Source organism: Mesoplodon densirostris, chromosome 18 (assembly GCF_025265405.1).
Source record: "Mesoplodon densirostris isolate mMesDen1 chromosome 18, mMesDen1 primary haplotype, whole genome shotgun sequence".
Taxonomy (NCBI): Eukaryota; Metazoa; Chordata; class Mammalia; order Artiodactyla; family Ziphiidae; genus Mesoplodon; species Mesoplodon densirostris.
In genome coordinates this window covers 6,682,642-6,709,708 of record NC_082678.1, presented here as the reverse complement: position 1 = coordinate 6,709,708, position 27,067 = coordinate 6,682,642, and the positions used below count along the sequence as shown (strand labels likewise).

Genomic DNA, 27,067 nt, shown 5'->3' with positions numbered 1-27,067 from the left:
TCACACCAAATCACAGCATTACTAACTCCTCCCTCAGGATGTTACAAAGACCCATTAAAATGCATGTAAGCAGGGAAAGCTGACTTTATCATTTAACAGGACTAATCCGATTAATTAATCTATGTTTCCCAGGGCATTGAGGAAATGGATTTAGTATAAGAAATGCTGATGAAAGGGATGCCATGAGGGGAAGGAACAATACGGCAGTGAGGTGTACCCAGCACATATAGGAGGGATGCTGTACATCTGTTATTTATTTTTTTGTGTGTGTGGTACGCGGGCCTCTCACTGTTGTGGCCTCTCCCGCTGTGGAGCGCAGGCTCCAGACGCGCAGGCTCAGCGGCCATGGCTCATGGACCCAGCCACTCCGCGGCACGTGGGATCTTCCCAGACGGGGGCACGAACCCGTGTCCCCTGCATCAGCAGGCGGACTCTCAACCACTGCGCCACCAGGGAAGCCCCATCTGTTATTTTTTTAAAACCTATATAACAATCCTTCAAAAGAGGGATACTTCCCCATTTTACTAAAGGAGAAGCCTGTTACATAGTCAAGTAATATCTCCCAAACAAACAGCTGATAAATGGTAGGGAGGGCTTGCACCCAGGCCCATCCAAGGTCAATCTCTTGGTCCTTGGCTTTACACCACACCACTTCAGAGGAGCGTGTCTGGTTGGCGGAGGGGACGTGTGACAAAGTGGGGGGCCACGTGATGCTCAAATTTGGTTTCTTTTGTGGTCTTTATCTGGAGCTCAGACCTGTTCTCAGGCAACTTTAACCATGAACTTCGCACTCAGTAATTGACAAAGCGCATCTAGTTGTGTTACTTTCAGTTTAGAGGGAATTATGTTTGTTATGCTCTTGTTCTTTTTTTTTTTTCTTGTTCTTTTAATCTGAAATATTTGTGATCAAATATGCTGCCTATCCCAAATGAAGTTTGGAGAATATGTCCGTTTTTGTTTTTGTTTTTTAACTCCATAACACTATTAGATTTGAAATAAGAGGCCTTGACAATTCATAGTTTTCAGAATCTTTTTCTCAGAGGTAGCTGCGTGAGCACTAGATTTTGGGTAGTGCTTTTGGTTTTGTTTTTAACATCCTGATTGTCCTTCATGGATCAAGGCACTAGGTTTTCCTTCCTTTTTGCTGTTAGCATTCCTGGTAGTCTCCACCTCTTACTCTTAACTGTAAACCTGATACATTTTATTCTCTGTGTTTCTGGATTTAAATTAGATAACTACACAAAAGTAGTGCTAGTGATAAGACTTTACACATGTCAGGATTTGGAATGGAAAAAATCATGTGCTCAGCACAAGATTCTTGAACTTTTCCAAGAATTAAAGTGAGATAAGAAGAATGAGGGATAGTAGAATCTGGGGGGTTGAATGTGCTCCAGAGTATCATTAAAACTGTTCTTTCGCTTACTTCTCCGAGTTCTGCTCCCCAGTAATTTAGTACTTCTTTCTTGTATTCAGTTTTGCCACCTTAGTAGGGAACTATAATTCAAGTTCTCTTATATCTCAATGTCCATTTTTTGCAAAGAAGTGTTGGTTTCTGACATTAAAGCAAATCCTATTATTTGTAATTGAATATATTTGAATATTACAATGAGGATAGTTCAGATTGGGCACTCAAGTGTTAATATTTTGTCTTTTTAGGAAATCAAAACTAGATCTCTGCAAAGACTTTTTATTGTTAAAGGCAAACATCTAGTCTTAAACTTTACAAAGGAACTATTTGGATTTGTAAGCAAGGAAATGACATATTTACTATACAAGTGTACTTATTTCGAATTATCTTTTTAAATTTGAAATTCCAAAGTCTTAATGTCTAGGGGAATTATCAATGGTGAAATAGTTAAGCTATAATACTTAAATGTGGACTCCCTGTCATCCGTTACACCTTTAATCCAACAGTGAAAATGTCATGAAGATTGAGTGTCTTTGTCTAGCATTAATTGCCTTTTAGTTTTTCTCATTTTTTTCTCCTCCCTAATTTAAGGAGTTTGCAGTTACCTCATATTATTTTTGGAATGTGGTATGGCAAGAACAAAAAAATTGGAGCTTATAATTATAAATAAATTCTGTGACCCTTAATGGAATTTTCAGGATTATATTGAAAACACTAATAGAAACCAAACAGTTGTTCTCTGGGCTTTAAACAGACATCCCGTTGTATAGAACATGTTTACTATAAAATAAGAGTTAAAAGGGAATAGAAAGCTGTAAAAATCCTATGATCCTAACTTCCAGAAAGAAATAAAAATATATATATACATACCCTGAGATAGATTAAGAGGAATTATATCAACATGTCCAACATGTCAATTGTAGTTCTAGATAGTGTGATGATACGATATGGGTGATTTTATCTTTTGGTTTTTGTTTTTGTATTTCTCCAAATCTTCCACAGTGAACATTATTACTTTTTTTTTTTCCTTAGGCCATACCATGAGGCATGTGGGATCTTAGTTCCCCGACCAGGGATTGAACCCATGCCCCCTGCAGTGGAAGCGCAGATTTTTTAAAAAATTAATTAATTTAATTTAATTTTATTTTTGGCTGCATTGGGTCTTCACTGCAGCTTGCGGGCTTTCTCTAGTTGCAGCGAGCGGGGACTACTCTTTGTTGCAGTGTGCAGGCTTCTCATCATGGTGGCTTCTCTTGTTGCAGAGCACGGGCTCTAGGTGCGCGGGATTCAGTAGTTGTGGCACACGGGCTCAGTAGTTGTGGTGCACGGGCTTAGTTGCTCCACAGCATGTGGGATCTTCCTGGACCAGGGCTCAAACCCGTGTCCCGTGCATTGGTAGGTGGATTCTTAACCACTGCACCACCAAGGAAGTCCCAAAAACATCTTCTTAAAAGGACTGGTTTCAGTAGAAATTAGTACCATTTCTATGTTATTTTATACTTTGGTTGCCTTAGTCACTGGACCTTTCCTGACGGCAAAGAGGAGCTTAGTGTAGGCAACAGATAATATACAAGTATGAATAAATATGTTCTATTTTAAATGTAGGTATTTCTAATATAGAGTATGGCTAACACCCAAAGAAAAATCTTGGGACTTATTGCAAGGTAGAACAGAAATTATCTTTAGATTGCTTTCTGTTCTGGATTATTGTATCCACCTGGTTTTCGTCCCTCTCACTTTCACCCCTGACTCACTCACCCCTGTTGTAAATCCACTGGTGCCTGCATGTGAAGAACAGGTGTTAATTTAAAGAGATGTTTTATGGAATGATGTAATGAAGCCTTTTGTAAGTCGTCTTGACTTGTGGTTCTCAACACATCCCTTGTTTTCTTTAGATTGAAGTGTATAAATGAGAACTGTGACTTGGACAGACCTTTTTTGTGATCTTTACAGTATTAAGTTCCCCATTAGACAGTTGTCATTTGCCTTATGACTTCTTGTTCGTAAGTTATCCCCAAGAGGATGAGAAATTCCTGTTTTGAAAAGTCCAGAAAGTCTTTGGTGACTTGCTGTTTCATTTTTGTTGTTCTTTTCTTTTCGGTTGTAGAAAACAGGATCACACTCACCTTTCCTTTATCTGCCAACATTTACTATCTGCGAACCTTAAACTGAGTAAACGCCTGGAGAGAATTAAGAGAATGTATTGCCCTAAGCCAGCCACTGTATGGAATGAATTGACTTCTCTCCTCTGCACCCAGAATGGTGCTGGGCACTCACGTTGTTGTACAAATCGCTCTCTGCGTTCTGGAGTTCAGTGAAAGTGGTTATTAGGTCAGGCTTAGAATTATTCCACAGATAAGAAATACTTCAGTTAGAATTTAGTAGAGTCCTTCAGATTAACTTGTAATTTGAAAAACCAGAATTTAGATTGTGAAACAAAGTGGGCTTAAAAAAAGTTTTTTTCCAGTAAGACAATTACCACAAAGCCAGTTGGCAATGGTTTTCCTAGACAATTTGACTTTTGATCTCTTGAGAATCTAGGGTTCTTATGAAGAGCAATTGGTCTGATTGCCCTGTGGTTCCTGTTAGTTAAATATGGTTTGTAGCGAAGCAGCCGGTAAGGAAATCACTGACTGTTTGCCCATGTTCTCCTTGAAAATACTACCTGCTCTTTGGCTTTAATTTAGAATGATTTTTAAAAAAATATAGAATAGCTATTAAGTATTACCTACAGTGATTAGACTGAGAAGTAGAACATAACATCAGTCATTTTTGGTCCCTTAATTTTATGGAAAATACTGTTAGCTGGTTTCTGGTTTAAGAAATAGCCCGATTATTATACTACTTACGAAAACTAACTAAAACCAAAACAACAAAAACTCTCTGAGTAATGGACTAGAAACAAATTGGCAAATTTTCAAAAACTTGTAAGTTTTTAATGGTATATGAGTTTGAAAATGCAAATATTCATGCATGACTACATTGTTAATCCATAATTGAGCAGGTATAGTGTGATGCTGTTTTATAGTTTTAATTTGGAACTTCAGGGAGCAGACTGTGATGGCTCTACATTTGTATCCAAGATCAGCAATTAAATAATTAGTCTATTTTTTTTCTTTTTTTTTTTTTAATGCGGTATGTGGGCCTCTCACTGCTGTGGCCTCTCCCGTTGCGGAGCACAGGCTCCGGACGCGCAGGCTCAGCGGCCATGGCTCACGGGCCCAGCCGCTCCGCGGCGTGTGGGATCTTCCCGGACCGGGGCACGAACCTGTGTCCCCTGCATCGGCAGGCGGACTCTCAACCACTGCACCACCAGGGAAGCCCTATCAGTCTATTTTTTAATTGATTTATAACACGGGAGTTTATTATGAAAAGTAGGTGTCTATTTCTTTAAATCCTTTATTAGAACACGGCTTTTGGGTTACCTAATCTAGAGCAGTAGTGTCCAATAAAAATAGAATGCAAGTCACATATGTAATGTTAAAGTTCCTAATAGCCACATTAAAAGAAGTAAAAAGAGATGGGTGAAATTCATCTTAATAATATGTTTTATTTGGGGAATTCCCTGGAGGTCCAGTGGTTAGGACTGGGCACTTTCACTGCCGGGGCCCAGGTTCAATCCCTGGTCAGGGAACTAAGATCCTGCAAGCTGTGTGGCGTGGCCAAAAATATATATATATGATATATATATATATATTTATATATATGTATGTATATATACACACACATATATAAGTAAAGTATATATATATATATAATTTAATCCAATATATCTAGAATATTAACATTTCAATATTAGCGAGATATTTTACTCTTTTTTTGTACTAAGTCTTCAAAATCCAGTGTATATTTTACAGTGTATTTCAGTTTGAAACCAGCCACATTTCAAGTGCTCAGTAACCACATATGGCTACTGACTACTGTATTGAATTATGTGGGTCTGGAGTTTCCTACATTCACATGCAGTAGAATCTACATAAATTGGCATATTACGCAGATGTCTATGCAAATCAAGTCCTGAGAAACACAAGGCAGATCCTGATGCTTTTAGCCTAGGAGGCAGATTTTTTTTTTTTAATTGGGGTGTGGTTGTTTTACAATGTTGTGTTAGTTTCTACTGTACAGCACAGTGAAGTAGGGTTCCCTGGGCTATACAGCAGGTTCTCATTAGTTACCTGTTTTATACATGTTAGTGTTTCTATGTTAATCCTAATCTCCCAATTCATCCCACCTGCCCTTTCCCCCCTGGTGTCCATACGTTTGTTCTCTACATCTTTGTCTCTATTTCTGCCTTGCAAACTGGTTCGTCTGTACCATTTTTCTAGATTCCACAAATATGTGTTAATATATGATATTTGTTTTTCTCTTTCTGACTTACTTCACTCTGTATGACAGTCTCTAGGTCCACCCACGTCTGTACAAATGACCCAATTTCGTTCCTTTTTATGGTTGAGGCAGATTTTTAACTTGGCCCTAATGTGAATATTGTAAGAGAGTTCTAATGGCCTTTGATTTCTTTTTTTTTTTTAATTTTATTGGAGTAGGGTTGACTTACAATGTTGTGTTAGTTTCAGGTGTATAGCAAAGTGATTCAGTTCTACATATATTTATTCTTTTTCAGATTCTTTATCCATATAGGTTATTATAGAATACTGAGTAGAGTTCCCTGTGCTATACAGTAGGTCCTTGTTGGTTATCTATTTTATATATAGTAGTGCGTGTATGTTAATCCCAAATACCTAATTTATCCCTCCCCTCCACGTTTCCCTTTTAGTAACCATAAGTTTGTTTTCCAAATCTGTGTCTGTTTCTATTTTGTAAATAAGTTCATTTGTATCATTTTAAAAAATTAGATTACACATATGAGTGATATCATATATTTGTCTTTCTCTGTCTGACTTCACTTAGTATGATAATCTCTAGGTCCCTCCATGTTGCTGCAAATGACATTATTTCATTCTTTTTTATGGCTGTGTAATTCCATTGTATATATATACCACATCTTTATCCATTCCTCTGTCGATGGACATGGAGGTTGCTTCCATGTCTTGGCTATAGTAAACAGTGCTGCAGTGAACACTGGGGTGCATGTATCTTTTCGAGTATGGTTTTCTCCAGGTCTGTGCCCAGGAGTGGGATTGCTGGATCATATGGTAGTTCTATTTTTAGTTTTTTAAGGGACCTCCATACCGTTCTCCATAGTGGTTGTAGGCCTTTGATTTCCTGTTGAGAGTAAAATTCGACATGGTTACAATGCTTCAGCGTGTAGCATGAGCTTCAGTTACTGCTTTCATTAGCCAGTGTTTAGCATACATGTACCACTGCCCAGGTAGCATCGCATTGGTCCTGTGGCAGGTTAATCTTGGGGGTGGAGATGGGGGGCTGGGGGTGCGACTGCAAGAGAGTGGTAGCTGAAAATGCTCGGGAGGTGCCTAAGACATTGTTTAAAAAAATCCCAAGCACCTAGGAAACTTAACTTATTCCCCTCTAATGTTGTTGGAAGATTTAGTTTATTTATGGAAACATATTGGCCTGACTGGGGCAAATACCTCCTCCTGACATTCTCATCTCTTTGCTTTACTGAACTTTTTTTTTTTTTTCTTTTTGCGGTATGCGGGCCTCTCACTGTCGTGGCCTCTCCCGTTGCGGAGCACAGGCTCCGGACGCGCAGGCTCAGCGGCCATGGCTCACGGGCCCAGCCGCTCCGCGGCATATGGGATCCTCCCAGATCGGGGCACGAACCCGTATCCCCTGCATCGGCAGGCGGACTCTCAACCACTGCGCCACCAGGGAGGCCCTGCTTTACTGAACTTTTTCACCGGTGGAACTTAAGCCCTTGGTACTTGAGGAGGGAAATACTTTAGATCTGTGGCATAAGTGTAAAGCATACACTGGTTTAGAAAACTTAGTACAAAAAGAAGAATGTAAAGTATCTCATTAATAGTTTTTGTATGATCACATGTTAAGATGATAACATTTTGGTTATATTAGGTTAAAGAAAATGTATTATTAAAGTTAATTTTACCTCTTTCTTTTTACTTTTTAAATATGGCGCCTAGAAAATTTAAGATTACATATGTGGCTTGTATTAGATCGCTATTGGATGGTGCTGCCTTCGTTTTTTTTTTTTTTTTTTTTTTTGCGGTTCGCGGGCCTCTCACTGCTGTGGCCTCTCCCGCCGCGGAGCACAGGCTCCGGACGCGCAGGCTCAGCAGCCATGGCTCACGGGCCCAGCCGCTCCGCGGCATGTGGGATCTTCCCGGACCGGGGCACGAACCCGTGTCCCCTTCATCGGCAGGCGGACTCTCAACCACTGCGCCACCAGGGAAGCCCAGTATTTTTTTTTAAATTAATTAATTGATTGATTGATTTTTGGCTGTGTTGGGTCTTCGTTGCTGCACGCGGGCTTTCTCTAGCTGTGGCGAGCGGGGGCTACTGTTCGTTGTGGTGCGCGGGCTTCTCGCTGTGGTGGCTTCTCTTGTTGCGGAGCACGGGCTCTAGGCACACGGGCTTCAGTAGTTGTGGCAGGTAGACTCAGTAGTGTGGCTCTCGGGCTCTAGAGCTCAGGCTCAGTAGTTGTGGCGCACAGGCTTAGTTGCTCCGTGGCATGTGGGATCTTCCCAGACCAGGGATTGAACCCGTGTCCCCTGCATTGGCAGGCAGATTCTTAACCACTGCGCCACCAGGGAAGTCCCTGCCTTAGATTTTTAATTGTTCAATTAAAGACTGACATGAGGGGACTGACCCTGCTTTCCTGAATATGTGCTTGAAAGCTTGATCAATTGATGCCATCTTTGCAGTAGCAAGGGTGTATGCTGTTTCTGTCCCCCCAAGAAAGAGAAGGAGAACAGCAGCACAGCCCTCTTGGATTCTGTAAGGACCCCAGATTCTGAACAGCTTGGTGATCATTTAACTTGCTGCTCTGAGAACACAAGACCTGTCGGTTTTGTCACCAGTTCGCCCAGTCCTTTTTATGAAAGGACCAGTAATTAGGTGTTTATTCATGCCTTCTCCAAGAAATAAATCAAGCACTCTAGTAAAGTGTACGTATTTGTATGTATTCTACCTTTCCGTAAATGTTCTCACTGTCCCAGAGAACCATCTCAATATACTTTGATCCATATATACTTTAGTCTTTGACTCCTACTCATAGTTCTTTTTTACAGCTTCTTAAGACTACTTGGTCTGTATTGCTATTTCCATGACCCCAAGCTATTCAGAAAGAGGACTCAAGGTGGTTGGCTGGCTTGGCTTCTCCTTGAGCATTTCCCTGGGGTGTTTATGAACCTGGGGACAACCAGAATGCCTGGTTTTTAGCTTCTCTTCTTTCTCATCCCAGACTGAGGAATTTTAGAAACAAAATTACTCTTTTTTTTTTTGAGTGGGAGAATCCCAGGCAGGTCCTTGCTTATGTGTTTAAACCTGTAGTCTTGGAATTAGCTCTCTGCCTTCCCTGAACACCCATATCCCACATTTTGTTCTTAAAGATCAAACTTAGGTTTATTGTGTTTCTACCTCCCAGTCCACCTAAAAGGAGTGTAAAGTGGAAAGAAAGGAACTCACATCTGTTGAGCATCTGTTGTGTGCTAGACACTGGGCTGGGTGCTCAAGAAATACTATCTCAGTAACCCTGAGGGGTGGGAATTATGACCTCTGTTTGATAGAGGAGGAAATGGAAATCTGGAAGTTAAGTAGTTTCTCAGCTTCACATACCTCTGAGAGATAATGGATTCTAGAACGTGACATCATGCCCACATTGTCATCCTGGTTTAGGAGAAAGAAGCTGCGGTGTGGTTCCAGAGGTAGAGATTTGAATGTATATGTATTGTTCTGAACTGGGAGAAACATGGAAGATCCTTTCCAAAGAACCTTTTATCCCCAATCACAGACCCGATGCCTGTGTTGGATAGATTGTTTCCCCTTACTGGGGCTTGTAGTGACCATATAAACCTTCGGTTTGCAGTTGTGACCCCTGATTCCAGCAGAATGGCCCAATGGAATCAGCTACAGCAGCTGGACACACGGTACTTGGAGCAGCTTCATCAGCTGTACAGTGACAGCTTCCCGATGGAGCTACGGCAGTTTCTGGCCCCTTGGATCGAGAGTCAAGATTGGTAAGTCCTTCTTGAGAAACTCCCCGAATTGTTAGGTTTTAGTTTGAGACAAGAGACATGATCTGCTCTAAGTTAACTCTTTGCTAACTATTTCATTGAAAAGCTTATGGGTACAGGTGATGGGATAAAAGAGAACAGAAGATAGAGAGGTCATTTTAGTCCTGTAACAACATTTTCTACATTAGAAGGGCATCTGGGCAGCTGTCTTTTGGCACATTGAAGGAGCCTGCTTGGTGGTAGATGTTTTGAAGCCTGACTTTAATCTCATTTGCTTGATGAGATGCTCTGTGTGTCCTGACACTTCAGGGACATGCTATAGATATATATAGATATATAGATATATAGATTTTTTTATTGGAGTATAATTGCTTTACAGTGTTGTGTTAGTTTCTGCCGCACAGCGAAGTGAATTTTTTTTATCTGAATGAGAATTCTGTCGCAGGGAAAAGTTTGGGTTCGTACTTCTGATTCCCCTTTCATTAAGGGAAAGAAACACAGAGTCAGAGAAATAGACTCGTTCATAGAGGAGATAATGGTACAGAATCCCAACAACTATTTCCTTCACTTTTTTTTTTTTGATATTTATTTATTTTATTATTTATTTATTTTGGCTGCTCCGGGTCTTAGTTGCGGCACACGGGATCTTTAGTTGCAGCATGCGGGATCTGTTCCCCGACCAGGGATTGAACCTGGGCCCCCTGCAGTGGGAGCATGGAGTCTTACCCACTGGGCCACCAGGGAAGTCCCTCCTTCGCTTTAATGTATTCAGATCCACCTATTATTTTGGTTTAATTCAGGCCCCTGACCTAGTTTTTCCAGAATTTGGTAAGGGGCCAGAGAGGTGATTCAGAGATGTCAGAAATAGGCCACCCTAGCTTGGGATTGCTTATTTGCTGCTAAAAGTCTGACCACAGAGTTGACTGAGAATTTAAAGCAAAACAACATACCTGTTCACTCAAGTATTTGATAAATATAGAACTATGACAGTGGCTAATAGTATCTGGAATAATTGTTGATAATTTTTAAATTGATGACATTTATGGTTGCTGAGCAAGATGCATCTAAAATGATGAGTGGGTTATAGCATCAGGTTTGCCTTGGCTTTTTTCCTCCTTGATGGTGATTTCTGCGTGCATGCATGTGTATGTGTGTGTGTGTAGGTTTCAGAATCATCATTCTTTATCCTCTTCCTTTTCCTAGGGCATATGCGGCCAGCAAAGAATCACATGCAACTTTAGTGTTTCATAATCTCTTGGGTGAAATTGACCAGCAGTATAGCCGCTTCCTGCAAGAGTCCAATGTTCTCTATCAGCACAACCTGCGAAGAATCAAGCAGTTCCTTCAGGTGTGATGAGAAACTGAACCCGCAGAGGAGGGTTTTATCTTTTTTTCCTGAAAGTCTCTTTTCTCATTTGGCTAAATAATGAGAACGTATCTTGTACTTTAAATCCAAGGAGAAGTAACTAGCCCTTTGAGTATCGTTGCCTGAAATTCGCTTCTTTGGTTCACTGAAATAATAATGTGATTGCTATGTTAATCGTATTATGTTAGCATGTTAATAACATGGTTGTGATGAGGGCAGGTGACTAGGAAGATGACTCTTACTTTTCAGTGTTAAAGGTTCGACCGTAAATGGATACTCCTTGACAAAGTCAGTTGCCTCCCTGTAAGACTGGGATAACACACTGTCCAAAGACACACGACCAAGCCTTCTCTCACTGAAGTACAGCTCCTCATGACTGCCTTTCTTCCTCTTTTCTTCCCTTCATCTCCCACTGATTGCAGCCAGGCTCTGAGGCCTTTGCTGTGTTGTTTCATGTAGTAAATGTCACGCTTTCCCTAATTTATGAGGAAGTTAGCAAAGTGCAGTCCACATCTCCTTAGTCTACTGCCACTTTTCATTCTCTTTCTCTCCTACGTACAGAGCAGATACCTTGAGAAGCCAATGGAGATTGCCCGAATTGTGGCCCGGTGCCTGTGGGAAGAGTCCCGCCTCCTCCAAACTGCAGCCACTGCAGCCCAGGTGAGGCCTGGGAAGAAACAAAGCACTGTTGAAATGTGCTTCCTTCGTGTGTACAAAGATGTGCTTGCTCTTCCAGGGTCTTTAGGACGTGCACTGACCTATGGGGAGAAGTGGGTGTTTGGGGTTTTGGGGTTCTTTGGTTTTTGTTGTTGTTTGGGGGTTTTTTTGGTTATTTTGGCCATGCCACGTGTGGCATGTGGGGTCTTAGTTCCCTGACTAGGGATCGAACCCGCGCCCCTTGCATTGGAAGCACAAGAGTTTTAACCACTGGACCACCAGGGAAGTCCCTGGGTTTTGTTTTATACAATGAAAATAACTTTTTTTTCTTGCATATAAAATGCATTCTACTTTTTAAGAAAAACTAAAACATTACAGAAAATTACAAGAAAGTTAAAAAACAAAGATCTGAAATGTCCCTCACTCTTTTTTTTTTTAACATCTTTATTGGAGTATAATTGCTTTACAATGTTGTGTTAGTTTCTGCTGCATAACAAAGTGAATCAGCTATACGTATACATATATCCCCATATCCCCTCCCTCTTGCGTCTCCCCTCCAGCCTCCCTATCCCACCCCTCTAGGTGGTCACAAAGCATCAAGCTGATCTCCCTGTGCTATGCGGCTGCTTCCCACTAGCTGTCTCTTTTACATTTGGTAGTGTATATATGTCCACGCCACTCTCTCACTTTGTCCCAGCTTACCCTTCCCCCTCCCTGTGTCCTCAAGTTCATTCTCTATGTCTGTGTCTTTATTCCTGTCCTGACCCTAGGTTCTTCAGAACCTTTTTTTTTTTTTTAGATTCCATATATATATATGTTAGCATACGGTATTTGTTTTTCTCTTTCTGACTTACTTCACTCTGTATGACAGACTCTAGGTCCATCCACCTCACTACAAATAACTCAATTTTGTTTCTTTTTATGGCTGAGTAATATTCCGTCGTGTCTATGTGCCACATCTTCTTTATCCATTCATCTGTCGAGGGACACTTAGGTTGCTTCCCTGTCCTGGCTATTGTAAATAGTGCTGCAATGAACATTGTGGTACATGACTCTTTTTGAATCATGGTTTTCTCAGGGTATATGCCCAGTAGTGAGATTGCTGGGTCGTATGGTAGTTCTATTTTTAGTTTTTTAAGGAACCTCCATACTGTTCTCTATAGTGGCTGTATCAATTTACATTCCCACCAACAGTGCAAGAGGGTTCCCTTTTCTCCACACCCACTTCAGCATTTATTGTTTGTAGATTTTTTGATGATGGACATTCTGACTGGTGTGAGGTCATACCTCATTGTAGTTTTGATTTGCATTTCTCTAATGATTACTCACTCCTCTCTTCATTGTCTCCTCCCAGGAATCCAACATTAATAGTCTGATATATATCCTTTCATACCTTTCTCCAGGCTCCCATAAACTATAGAAAATACACACACACACATTATATTTAAATTGGTTTACTTTTCTGCATCTTGCTTTCTCATTTAATTATGTCATGTAAATCCTTCTAAGTCAAGTAGTATAAAGCTAACTCACTTTATTTGCTGCATAATATTCTGTGGTATAGATCTGCTATAATTTATTCGATTATTACCCCTTCGATAGACAGTCACTTCTTTCCGGGTCTTTTTTTTCCCTCCACTGTAAATACTAGTGCAGTGCCTCCCTATATATCTTTATATATTCATGCTTTGATTTCTCTACTATGGATTTCCAGGCATGGACTTGTTAGGTCAAGGGGTGTGTGTGTGTGTGTGTGTGTGTGTGTATAAAATATATATAAATTTTTTATAGATAGTTCTGGATTGTTTTCCCCAAAGGCTGTAACAGTTCACATTTGCACCAGAAGGATATGACAGTGTATTATTTTTGGGAGCCACCTGGGGGGATGGTTTGGTATTGAATCATTCAGGTTCATACGCATTTCCCTTTGTGGTTAAGTTTGAGAATAATCTCACTAGAGCTAGAGATACAATTAGTTTAGGGAATAGGGATTATGTGATGCTAACAGGCCCATCGGGGGAACACATATTGATATATGATAGTCATATCTATCTATCTAGATCGTCTAATCTATTATGTGTATATGTGTATGTGTATCCTACTGTGTGCTGGTTGTTATGGCTCCCTGCTTTAGAGGAGGTTGTGGTCTGGGAGAAACAGAAAATCAAACAACTTTATAATGCAGTAAAATACAAATTATTAAAATATACTAAAAAAGATGAAAAGACTTAATTAGATCAATAACCATAAAAATATATTGAAAAAGACTTTAAAAAAATTACACACCCAGGGCCCAAATCCCACCAAAAAAGCCAATAGGCCAGATGGTTTAAAAGTTTTAACAAACTTTTGTGGTACAAATTGTTACAGTATCATTTAAACTCTTCCAAAGTGTAGGGGAAAAAAAGAGATGTTTCCAGCTTATTTTACGAGGCTAGAATAATGCTAATATCAAGACCTAAAAAGACAGTGTAAGTAAAGAAAAGGTTAAGATTTTTGCATCCTGCTTAGTATACAAAGCATGGTTTATATTCTAGGAATGCAAGGGTGGCTTAACATTAGGGATTCTATTAATGTAATTCATTAAATTAGTAAGTTAAGAAGAAAAGTTGTATTTTTGTTAGATGACAAAATTTAGTGTCCATTCTAGATTTTAAAAATAAGGAACTTTCGGGCTTCCCTGGTGGCGCAGTGGTTGAGAGTCTGCCTGTCAATGCAGGGGACACGGGTTCGTGCCCCGGTCCGGGAAGATGCCACATGCCGCGGAGCTGCTGGGCCCGTGAGCCATGGCCGCTGAGCCTGCGCGTCCGGAGCCTGTGCTCCACAACGGGAGAGGCCACAACAGGGAGAGGCCCGCATACCGCAAAAGAAAAAAGGAACTTTCTTAACAAAAAAAGAACATTTGTCAGAAACCAAAGGGAACATGACATACAGTGGTGAAGCACTAATCTCATTAAAAACAGTTACAAGATTGAGGGTGCCTGCTGCCATTGATATTTTTCTGACAGATCCAGCCATTGTAATAAGACAGAAAAAGGGAGTGTTAATGTTGGAAAGCAAAAGACAAACTTTTAAGAAAACAAAACACGGGCCTCCCTGGTGGCGCAGTGGTTAAGAGTCCGCCTGCCGATGCAGGGGATACGGGTTCGTGCCCCGGTCTGGGAGGATCCCATATGCCGCGGAGCGGCTGGGCCCGTGAGCCATGGCCGCTGGGCCTGCGCATCCGGAGCCTGTGCTCCGCAACAGGAGAGGCCACAACAGTGAGAGGCCCACATACCGCAAAAAGGAAAAAAAAAAAAAAAAAAAAGAAAACAAAACACAATTATTGGAAGTAACAAGGGTTCAGAAAAGTGATTGTGTTCAAGATAAATGTTTTAAGAATCAGTAGTTCTCTTATACAATAGCAACAATAACCCTCCATTACATGACACTGTAATGGAAGCAAAGATTGGATTCATAACAGGAAAGACAAATGTATATGATATGCATATATTATTGACATGTATGATAAAATGTCTAGAAGGATATATACCGAAGCATTAATGTTGTTGGTTACAGGAGACTTCTTTAGTTTCCCTGAGGTGTTTTCTTTAATATCCTATAATCAGGGAATTTTTTTTCTTTTTTTTCCCCCTTCTTTTAATAAAAATATGGTAGAGTACACATAACATGAAATTTACCATCCCTTTTTTTTCTTTTAGCTGTGCTGTGTGGCTTATGGTTGGGATCTTAGTTCCTCGACCAGGGATCAAACCCATGCCCCCAGCAGTGGAGGCGTGGAATCCTAACCACTGGTGCACCAGGGAATTCCTGCATCTTAACCATTTTTAAGTGTACCATTCAGTAGTGTTAAGTTCATCACATTGTTGTGAACCAATCTCCAGAACTTTTTTCATCTTGCAAAACTAAAATTCTATATCTATTAGACTGTAGCTCCCCATTCCCCCCGGACGCTGGCACCACCATTCTAACTTCCTGTCTCTATGAATTTGACTACTCTATGTACCTCATATAAATGGAATCATACAGTATATGTCTTTTTGTGACAGGCTTATTTCACTTAGCATAAAGTCATTAAGGTTTATCCATGTTGTAGCAGGTGTCAGAATTCCCTTCCTTTCAAAGGCTGAATACTATTCATTGTGTGGCTCTATCACATTTTGTTTATTCATTCATCTGTTGATGGACACGTGGGCGGCTTCCACCTTTCGGCTATTGTGAAGAATGCTGCTATGAACATGGGTGTACAGTTTTTTCTTTTTTTCTTTTCTTAATTTATTTTTGACTGCGTTGGGTCTTCATTGGCACCAGCTTAGTTGCTCCACGGCATGTGGCATCTTCCCAGACAAGGGCTTGAACCCGTGTCCCCTGAATTGGCAGGCGGATTCCCAACCCCTGTGCCACCAGGGAAGTCCCCAATTTTTTCTTTTTAAAGACAAAAATGTAGCAGGAACAAAGAAGAAAGAACACCTAAGTCTAATTGAAAGAGTCAGGAACGGCATCATACAGAAAGGAGAGGTACTGTTTGAGCCGGGACTCAATGCTTATTGTATGGGCATCGGGCAGATGGTAAGGAGACCACAGTGTAGAGAGAAAGAAGATGGTGTTCAGACAGAAACAGGACTGCATGTCTTCTTGGGAGCCAAGTGTAGAAAGTTCAGCATCTGACTGCGTAAAGGAAGATAAGGTGGTCAAGGGCCACATCATGACAATCTTCCTAGTTACTCATGCCTGGCAATTTGGCCTTGGAAGAGTGGTTTACCACAAGGGCCTTGGGCCCAGACCTCCTGGGTTTGAACGCCATAGATCTGCCACTTGCTGTGTAACCTCAGGCAAACTGTTGACTCTCTCTGTTCCTCCACTGGGAATAATAATAGCACCGACTTCATAGAATTAAATTAATTCCTGTGTGTGAGATGCATAGAACGGTACCTGACACATAAATGCAAAATAAGTGTTAACTGTTTTCTATTGCTGCTATCATCCTCCTCCTCATCATCATCATCCTCCTCATCCTCATCCTCACCACGTATGTAGGAAATGGGGACCAACTAAAGAATTTTAAGCAGAAAGCTGATAGGCTCGGATGTGGATGAGGGGGTAACTGATAATCCTCACTGTTCAAGACTCGGGCGTCAGGGAGGTTAGCCAAATGGCACTTGTCTGTGTATCACTAGAGTTTGCTGTTGTGGAGAACCTTTATGTTTGCATCCTGTTCCATAAGATAAAAATAATCAATTTAAGCCCATTTGGATAGAGACACCAACTTTGCCATGAGAGTTAGAAAAGCCGTTAAGTCCCAAGAATGGTCCCAATCGTATTGATCAGGGGCTGGCAAACGACACGCAGGGCCCAAATCCCGCCTGCTGCATGTTTTTGTAAATGAAGTGTTTTTGGAACACAGTCGCACACATTCACATATGCACTGTCTCTGGCTGCTTTCATGCCGCAGTGGCAGGGCTGGGTAGTTATACAGTCATACAGACTGTATGGCCGACAAAGCCAAAAGATACTTACCACCTGGCCCCTAGACAAAAAGTTTGCAGCCCGGGGCCTCCCTGGTGGCGCAAGTGGTTGAGAGTCCGCCTGCCGATGCAGGGGATACGGGTTCGTGCCCCGGTCTGGGAGGATCCCATATGCCGCGGAGCGGCTGGGCCCGTGAGCCATGGCCGCTGAGCCTGCGCGTCCGGAGCCTGCGTGTCCGGAGCCTGTGCTCCGCAACGGGGGAGGCCACAACAGTGAGAGGCCCGCATACCGCAAAAAAAAGAAAAAAAAAAAAAAAAAAAAAAGTTTGCAGCCCGTAATGCAGAGCCTCAACCCAGGCCTCACTGTTTTGTCTGTTTACATCATCTGGCATATTCCCACCTGCCTTTCGTGGGTAAAGCCCGAGGAAACAGGAAGACAAGTGAGCGTGATCCCTTGTCTCCCAGGGCTCTCAGTCTAATTGGGTGGTAGGTGCACAAACACTTCAAGGGAGAAAGACGTAGAGGAGGAAGTGAGTACTTTTGCTTAGGGAAGTTGAATAAGGTTTCACGGGGGAGCAAACATTTGCGCCGAGTTTGAAGGGGAGTGAGTTCCGCTGTGCTAGGCTGAGTGGACGGGGGTGGGGAGTCAGTGTGGAAACACATTGTGTGTGGGGAAGGGTGGGTAGTTTGCAGTGACTCAAGCACAGGGAGGGAAGGTTTCAGTTGTTGGATCGTCTGAAACATCTGTCTGTGCTGGGCTGAGACGTTTATACCTGGAAGCAGTGGGGAGCCAATAGATTTGACTAACGTATCAGAAGCAGGTTTCTGTGGGTAATGACTGATCACATCTATTTTCTCCCTTTAAGTGCAGTACCAATTTAGAAATAGACATGGGAGTTGAATACAGATTAAAATATCAGCTGTATTGTTGGTAAACAAGCCCAAATACATGACTTGGATGGGTGACCATGGAGGCTTTATTTATCTGTCTATCTACTTATATTGTAGTATAGTTGATTTATAATGTTTCAGGTGTACAGCAAAGTGAATCAGTTATACATGTACATGTATCTATTCTTTTTCAAATTATTTTCCCATTTAGGTTGTCACATAACATTGAGCAGCGTTCCCTGTGCTATACAGTAGGTCCTTGTTGTTTAGATACCTGTCCCCTGGGTCAGGTCTTGGGGTGACAGACTGAGTTTGCAGGAGCAGCACTGCCCCAGTCATCCTTAGGGAACTTCAAAGACCACTCACTAATGCCCACTGAAGAGAGACATAGGTCCCTAGAACTGCTTCTAGAAACCAAGCCCTCGCTTCTGCCCCAGGAGTGCCCCAGGAAGGCAAGAGTGGGAGGAGAGAGGCACCAGCTTAAGTGCTGGGCCCTTTGAAGATCTCCATGTGCTAGAGTCTTTCTCCCAACCTCACTCATCCGATGAATCACTCCCCCTGTGAAGAGAGTAAGGGTGGAGGTCGCCTTCCCAGAACTTCTAAGGGAAGTCTGTATTCTGTGGGCTTGGACAGGGTCCACTGGAAAAGGAGAGTATGGCTCCCTCTAAAGCTGGCATGTTTAGATCTATTTTGGAGACTTCTGGCAGCAGTGTAGAGAGCAGATTGGAAGTGAGCGAGATTAGAGGCAAAGGGATCAACAGTCGGGGCTTGAACTGAGCCAGTGGGGCTAGAGATCAGTTGGAGAGATTACGGAATATAGAGCCAGGAAGATTTGGTGGCTCAGTGTGAAATCAAAGACAACCCAGAATTTCTAGTTTGGGAAACTGGGTATATAATGTCTTTCTTGGACTCTCAGTTCTGTTCCATTGGTTGATATCTCCGTCCTATGCCAGTAGCACACTGTCTTGGTCACTTGCAGCTTTTACATGGTCTTTTTTGTCCGAAGACGTCCTATTACTTTGACAAACTTATTTGTAAGTTTCACGTGCAATTCAACCTTTTCAAGGCACCAGCCTCCCCTTCTCCCCTGAGATAATATTTCTTTTTTTTTTTCTTTTTTTTTTTTTTGCTGTACGTGGGCCTCTCACTGTTGTGGTCTCTCCCGCTGTGGAGCACAGGCTCCGGATGCGCAGGCTCAGCGGCCATGGCTCACAGGCCAAGCCGCTCCACGGCGTGTGGGATCTTCCCGGACCAGGGCACGAACCCGTGTCCCCTGCATCGGCAGGCGGACTCTCAAGCACTGCACCACCAGGGAAGCCCTGAGATAATATTTCTTGATAGGGAATTTCACCCTGGGACAGAATGTTTTTTTTATTATCCCACAGAAATGTACTGGACACCCCCATGCTTTTTTTTTTTTTGGCCACACCTCCTGGCGTGCGGGATCTTAGTTCCTCGACCAGGGATCGAACCCCTGCCCCCTGCAGTGGAAGCATGGATTCTTAACCACTGGACCACCAGGGAAGTCCCCCTGCCCAATGCATTTATTTATTATTATTTTTAAATTTAATTTTTATTTTATATTGGGATATAGTTGATTTACAATGTTGTGTTAGTTTCAGGTGTACAGCAAAGTGATTTAGTTATACACATACATATATCCATTCTTTTCCAGGATCTTTCCCATATAGGTTATTAGAGAACACTGAGTAGAGTTCCCTGTGCTATACTGTAGGTCCCGCCCGATGCATTAAAATAGGCATCTAGCATCTGCTGTCATAAATTGTTCTGAATTTTTTTATATATATACTTACCTAGAATGAGTTTTCTGAAGGCGGGGACTGTGTCTTAGCTGAACATGTGGTCTCCTAGTGCAATACGTAGAGTGGGTTTATAGTATGACCTAGAGGTAAAAAGCCAAGGATACAGGTAAAAGTGGGAGAGCTTTCTTGGCACCAGACTGACAGCACCTGGAGAGCACCGGCTGCCATGTAACCACCTTTCCCCTCACAAGGGCAGCAGCAGCTCAGGCCAAGCAGGAAGGGTCGTGGGGGTGGATGGGGACTAGACAGAGCTGTTTTTCTCCCCGTACCTCCAGCATTCACGTGTACATCGGCTCCCTTTTTTGGCAGCAAGGGGGCCAGGCCAACCATCCCACAGCCGCCGTGGTGACGGAGAAACAGCAAATGCTGGAGCAACACCTACAGGATGTCCGGAAGCGTGTCCAGGTGAAGCAAGTCTAGGGCAGGAAGACTTTCCTTGGGGAAGTTGCCTGTGGGTCCTGCGTGTATCTTCTGTGAGGTTTTTAATCCTATTCAGAAACTTCCTTTTCCCTCTCCCCAGGGAAATCCTTTTTACTTCTGTTTTGGTTTGTTTTAAACAGGATCTAGAACAGAAAATGAAAGTGGTAGAGAATCTCCAGGATGACTTTGATTTCAACTACAAAACCCTCAAGAGTCAAGGAGGCAAGTGAATATTAGAGACGTTAAAATCTCCCGTAGAAAGTGAGTTTGTGCAACTTGAGTCTCAGGACTTGCTTGTTCAGACTCGGGGGAGTGGGTGCTCAGGCGCTGCTTGCGCTTAAGGGAGCCTCGTTACTGAGGATAGGAGTATTCCGTCAGCTCGAGTTTCTCCTTCCTTCTCAGATATGCAAGATCTGAATGGGAACAACCAGTCAGTGACGAGGCAGAAGATGCAGCAGCTCGAACAGATGCTTACTGCGCTGGACCAGATGCGGCGAGTAAGAGCAGGGGACACCTCCGCCTGCCTGTCGCACTCACGTGCAGCGCTTGGGCATCTCAGGGAAGAACTTGCTTGTTTTCTAATGGGTTCCTTCTCTGGAATTGACTAAAGACTGGTGAGAGACGGTCTGAGGAAATGTTTCCTGACTTTGTTTTTGGTTTCCAACCAGAGCATCGTGAGTGAGTTGGCAGGGCTTTTGTCGGCTATGGAGTACGTGCAGAAAACTCTCACGGATGAAGAGCTGGCGGATTGGAAGAGGCGGCAGCAGATTGCTTGCATTGGAGGCCCTCCCAACATCTGCCTAGACCGGCTAGAAAACTGGTAAAACAGAAAAGAGAAGTTTTTCCTTTCTTTCTAGAAAGCTGTGCTAAATTATGGTCAGAACTGCAGGCCCAAAGAGTTGCTACTACATTTCAGAGGTGGGGACTTTAACATACTCAAATTTAGTCTAAGGGTTAAAACTTTTACTTTATTTGGACAATTTTTTTTAATGAAAATGTACTTATATTGCTATATTTTATTTTTTTAATAAATTATTTATTTATTTGTTTGGGGTTTTTTTGGCTGCATTGGGTCTTCGTTGCTGCACGCGGTCTTTCTCTGGTTGCAGCGAGCGCAGGCTGCTCTTCGTTGCGGTGCTTGGGCTTCTCATTGCGGTGGCTTCTGTTGTTGCGGAGCCCAGGCTCTAGCGCGTGGGCTTCAGTAGTTGTGGCTCACAGGCTGTAGAGCGCAGGCTCAGTAGTTGCGGCGCATGGGCTTAGTTGCTCCGCAGCATGTGGGATCTTCCCGGACCAGGCCCCGAACCCATGTACCCTGCATTGGTAGGCGGATTCTTAGCCACTGAGCCACCAGGGAAGTCCCTATATTGCTATATTTTAAATATATTTGACTAATTGAAATAAAGCTTTTGGTTTAACTGTATTTAACACGTGGACTAAATTTTAAATTTTAGTTACTTTAATACTCTCAAATGACATGCTTTCTATAAGGGAAAAAAGTTCAAATACAGGATATTAATAAAGAGGAGAAAAGACTTTAAAGATCAAATCATGCAGAGGTACTTAGAATTAAAATTTTGGTCACTGTCACTCTAGACATCTGTTGTATATATAAAGATAGAAATCTATACATTTCACATTCGTAGGATCATTCTTTATATGCTCTTCTATAATCCGCTCTTTTACTTTCATTCATTCAGAAAATCTTGATGGAGCACCCTTGATGTGCAAGGCCCAATGATGAATATGCTGCACCAGCTTAAACTGGGAGAAACTTAATATGAAAGGGACCCCACATACACAGAGCGTGAAACTGGAAATTTAGGACAACTCTACATGAGATGCCTGTTTGTTCATATCCTCACTAACCCTGAGCTTTGCTGATTTACTGAGAGCAGTTTTAAATGCTTCCTGATCAGGGAACCAAAAAACTTAAGTTCTGGGAATGGAGAATGTAGATGCCAGAAGGGAGTCAGCGAGCTCAGAAGTCCTGGTGCCATCCTCCCCGGCCCCTTGCCTTCCACCTTCTCTCTTTGGAGTCTTTACTAAACTAGTGGGGGGCCATCAAAGAGAGAAACTGATATTCTCCATTCTTGGGGACAGACTTAATCAGCCTTTGTCTCCTTGTCTACTTTTTCTATTGCATGGTATCAATATTTTGAAACATAATGTCACATCCTTTGATCCATGGTAGGTGAGGTTGAAAGGGCTCCTGGGGATCATGCAGTTCAACCCCCCGTCTCTCAGGCAAGGGGACACCAAGGCCCACGAGAGTGAAGGGACCTGGCCAAGTTTGCACAGATAGTGAGGGACAGAGCTGGCTCAAACCCATCTTCTTGGGCTGTCTGATGTCCTGTGCTTCCCCAGGCCTCACATTTGGGTACAAAGACAAGTTAGGCTGAGGAAAAGTGAGCATCAAATTCCTTATTTCATGTTCTCCATATCTGGGTTCTAATGTTTGTCACTTTCCAGTGGTAACCCGATTAATGCCTCCTAGTGGCATAAGTTTTGACACTTCTTCCTCTATGCCTGCCTTCCTCTTTGAAATGTAAAATTTTAGGAAGGCACTGTTTTAAAAAGGCAAGATAGGGGGCTTCCCTGGTGGCGCAGTGGTTGAGAGTCCGCCTGCCAATGCAGGGGACACGGGTTCATGCCCCGGTCCGGGAAGATCCCACGTGCCGCGGAGCGGCTGGGCCCGTGAGCCATGGCCACTGAGCCTGCGCGTCCGGAGCCTGTGCTCCGCAATGGGAGAGGCCACAGCAGTGAGAGGCCCGCGTACCACAAAAAGAAAAAAAAAAAAAAATTAAAAAGACAAAATAGGGAATTCCCTGGCGGTCCAGTGGTTAGGACTCAGCACTTTCAGTGCCAGGGACCAGGTTCAGTCCCTGCTCAGGGAACTAAGATCCTGCAAGCCACACAGCATGTGCAAAAAAAAAACCCCAAAAAGGCAAAAATAAGTTTCCCTTTTCTAATCTAATGCTGCTGAACTGTACATTTAGAAACGGTCAATTTTATGCTATGCATATCTTCCCACAATGAAAAAAATTGCCCCTTTCTTATGTCAGGGGACTGCGTAGAGGTGTTTATACCTGTGGTATTCCCTTCCCCTTCTCCACCTCACCTGTGTACACCCACTTAGGTAACTGGTATCTTCCTTATTTTATTGGCAGGATAACCTCATTGGCAGAATCTCAACTTCAGACCCGCCAACAAATTAAGAAACTGGAGGAGTTGCAGCAGAAAGTTAGCTACAAAGGGGATCCCATTGTACAGCACCGGCCAATGCTGGAGGAGAGAATCGTAGAGCTGTTTAGAAACTTAATGAAAAGGTAACTTAGAGTCCCTGTCCCTTTCCCCCATCACCCCCGCCCTCCACCCACCCTCCCCAAAATGTCACTGAACAAGAGATTGGCTGACTTCCGAGGAACAGGACAGGGACTGGCCCACTGAGTTGTGTGTGAACCACTACCCTTCTCTTTCCCTTCCAGTGCCTTCGTGGTGGAGCGGCAGCCCTGCATGCCTATGCATCCCGACCGGCCCTTAGTCATCAAGACCGGTGTCCAGTTTACAACTAAAGTCAGGTGGGCCACGGAACCTTCACTTCTGGCAGATATTGTATCAAGGGTCACTCTCAGGGCCAGAACAGAGTTGGTGGCCAGGGTGGTTCTGTATAGGCGTCGCAGGCAGTACCATGATGGATATGGAATTTGTTGGCATAATATCAGCTTGCTCTTTGATTCTCCTGTCAAAAGCTAAAGAATGGTAATCTCTTTGAGGTTACCTGGGCATATTCCTGTGATTCAAGCCCATTGTATTCCTAAGATTCCAAGCCTAAAGTCTTAAGCCATAGAATCTCCATCTCTCCTGCAAAAGAGGCAGAATAATGCCAGTTATTTTTTGTTCTTTGAGCCTACTTTTCCCTGAGGATCTTAAGGGAAAGAATAAAGCTTAGTGATAATAGAAGCTAAGAGGCCACCGGGCAGATGGGTGAGGGGCCTGCAGGTGGAGCGTTACTTTCACATTCAAGTCAGAACAGGTAAGCTGGGGTTTGCCGGTCTGCAGTGAAATTTCCCTCCTCAGAAAGGTAGTATGGTGTTAGGTTTCAGGTTTAATAGAAAGAATACCACCTGCAGAGCACGTATTCCTGTAATATTTTTCATGAAATGGCTTTCATTATCCTTTGGTGAATCTCTCACAACTTTATCTAAGTTCTTAGTTCTTAGGCTTTCTTTCAGTCCCTTTTGGCCTGGTGCTTGACTTAAGGTCAAACCCAGCACCTGTGGGAAGAGGAATTTGGGATTATGACTTACCTCTTTAGAATTGAAGAGTTAACGAATTTTATGTTACTTCAACTAGAAGTTGCTGGGGGAGCCTAGTGACTTTTTTTTTTTTTTAATTGGATGTTTTTTCTTTGCTCTGAAACTTTTTTTTTCTTTCTTTCTTTTTTTTTTGAAATAGATTGCTGGTCAAATTCCCTGAGCTAAATTATCAGCTTAAAATTAAAGTGTGCATTGACAAGTAAGTACTCCTTATCTTAGCTCTTTTTTTCTTTTTTTCAATGAGGGACAGAGAAATGGGAACTTTGACAGGCATCATGTGAACTTAGAGGCTTTATCTTCGTTCAGAGATCTTCGTTTCTTTAAGAAGTTTTCAGAAGCCTTGCTGTGCGTTGTCATTTATGTGCCTGAACAAAACCACAAAGCTAGCGGTACAGATTTGAGTTGCGATTGCTATTGTGACCTCGAGTTCCTCTTTTTCTTTTTTCATTTTTTTACTTATAAATGTAATGTATGCATATTATATAAAACTGAGACTATATGGGAAAATTGATTTTTGTTGCTGTTTCGCATAATGGAATCCTCTTCAGAATTTGACAGTACCTTTAAAAAATTAAAATACACTTACCCTCTGAAAAGATTAAAAAAGAGAAAATGTAGCTGATATAATTGTTTATCTGGAAATTTCATGAAAATGAATTGGAAAATAGTTACTAATGAAATTAGGGACTTGAGGACGGTGGTAAGTTTAATAAATAAATAAATAAGCAAAAATTGATTACTTTAACCATAAATTAGCATCAACCAGTTAGAAATTATAATAGAAAAATGATCTCACAATAAGCAACAAAAATAAAAAATATATGGTGATAAACTTAACAGAAATATTTAAGACGTACTTGAAGGACACTGTGAAATTTTAGCGAGGAAGTGGCTTTTTAAAAGTGAGGCGATAAGTCATACTTCTGGATTGAAGACTTTTAATTTTATTATAAAGATGTTGATTCTTCCCAGTTAATACAGAACCAGCCAAAACATGAATAGGATTTTTAAAAACTCTTGACTTGCTTTTCAAGTTATATCTTAGATGAAAAAAATAAGCAGAGATAGTTTTTAAAAAGGATTTGTTTATTTTTAATTGTGATAAACATAAAATTTACCATCTTAGCAATTTAAAATCTTGCCCCAAATGCTTCTTTAATATCATCAAATAGCCAGTTACTGTTCAAATTTACCTCATATTTTTTCTGTTTTCTTTTTTTTCTTTTTCTTTTTTTATTGATGTATGGTTGATATCAACCGTTTGTAAGGGTGCAGTTCAGCAGTGTGGAGTATATGGACATTGTTTTGCAAGAGATCTCCAGAACTTTTTCATCTTATAAAACTGAAACTCTATATCCATTGAAGAGCAAATCCCCATTTACCTCTCCCTCCAGCGCCTGACAACCACCAGAATGGTGGTTCTTTTGCTATTCACTTTCCAAAAGAATTCTTTTAACAAATAAAAATTATGGGGGGTGGTATGGGAAGCTGCCTTGCCCAATATTAAAATATATCACAGGCTTCCCTGGTGGCGCAGTGGTTGAGAGTCCGCCTGCCGATGCAGGGGACACGGGTTCGTGCCCCGGTCCGGGAAGATCCCACATGCCGCGGAGCGGCTGGGCCCCTGAGCCATGGCTGCTGAGCCTGTGCGTCCAGAGCCTGTGCTCCGCAGCGGGAGAGGCCACAACAGTGGGAGGCCCGCGTACCGCAAAAAAAAAATAAATAAATAAAATAAAATAAAATAAAATAAAATAAAATATATCACAAAGTTTCAGTTGCTAAATGAGTGTGTTACCAGGGCAGGAATAAACTGATCATTGAAGCAAAATCTAAAGTCCAAAAATAGACTTCAGGTTTATATAAGGAATTAATATACTTTTTTTTTTTTTTTTTTTTGCGGTACACGGGCCTCTCACTGCTGTGGCCTCTCCCGTTGCGGAGCACAGGCTCCAGACGCGCAGGCCCAGCGGCCACGGCTCACGGGCCCAAGCCGCTCCGCGGCACGTGGGATCCTCCCGGACCGGGGCACAAACCCGTGTCCCCTGCATCGGCAGGCGGACTCTCAACCACTGCGCCACCAGGGAAGCCCAGGAATTAATATACATTTTAATTGATATCTTAAATTAGCGAGGGAGGGTGGATTATTCAGTAAGTCGTCTTAGGGAAACTTGGTATTGGGGGGATTTGAGTAAGAAGTTAACTTTTCACTGTCCATCAGAATAAATTCTAGATATATCTTAAAAGTATAGGCAAATGTATAATATAATGGTGGTAAAAATGGCAACCAGTTTTGGAAAACAATTTGGCAGTTTCCTAAAAAGTTAAACATGTACCTACCCTATGACCTAACCATTCCACTCCTAGGTATTTACCCAAGAGAAATGAAAGCATATGTCCACACAAAGGGTTGTACAGGAATCTGCATTAATAGACGAGTGTCCATCAACAGGTGAATAAACAGTTGGTGGTATATCCATGCAACGGAATATTATTCACCAACAAAAAGGAACGAACTATTGATACCCACAACACAAGGATAAATCTCCAAATTAATACACTGAATGAGAAAAGCCAGACCAAGAAAAAAACATACATACTTTACATTGTCAT

General features: G+C 42.1%; 1 protein-coding gene across 4 annotated transcripts in view; it reads left to right on the top strand.

Moving 5' to 3' along the window:
* STAT3 (signal transducer and activator of transcription 3) overlaps positions 1-27,067 on the top strand; it is a 61,246-nt gene that overhangs the window by 20,683 nt on the left and 13,496 nt on the right. For all 4 annotated transcript variants that reach the window (XM_060082445.1, XM_060082443.1, XM_060082444.1 and 1 more), the window contains exons 2-11: positions 9,372-9,522; positions 10,723-10,867; positions 11,447-11,545; positions 20,031-20,126; positions 20,282-20,363; positions 20,544-20,638; positions 20,810-20,961; positions 23,309-23,467; positions 23,627-23,719; positions 24,597-24,656. In XM_060082445.1, the coding sequence (XP_059938428.1) occupies positions 9,372-9,522; positions 10,723-10,867; positions 11,447-11,545; positions 20,031-20,126; positions 20,282-20,363; positions 20,544-20,638; positions 20,810-20,961; positions 23,309-23,467; positions 23,627-23,719; positions 24,597-24,656 (1,132 nt within the window). The remainder of the gene's footprint in view (positions 1-9,371; positions 9,523-10,722; positions 10,868-11,446; positions 11,546-20,030; positions 20,127-20,281; positions 20,364-20,543; positions 20,639-20,809; positions 20,962-23,308; positions 23,468-23,626; positions 23,720-24,596; positions 24,657-27,067) is intronic.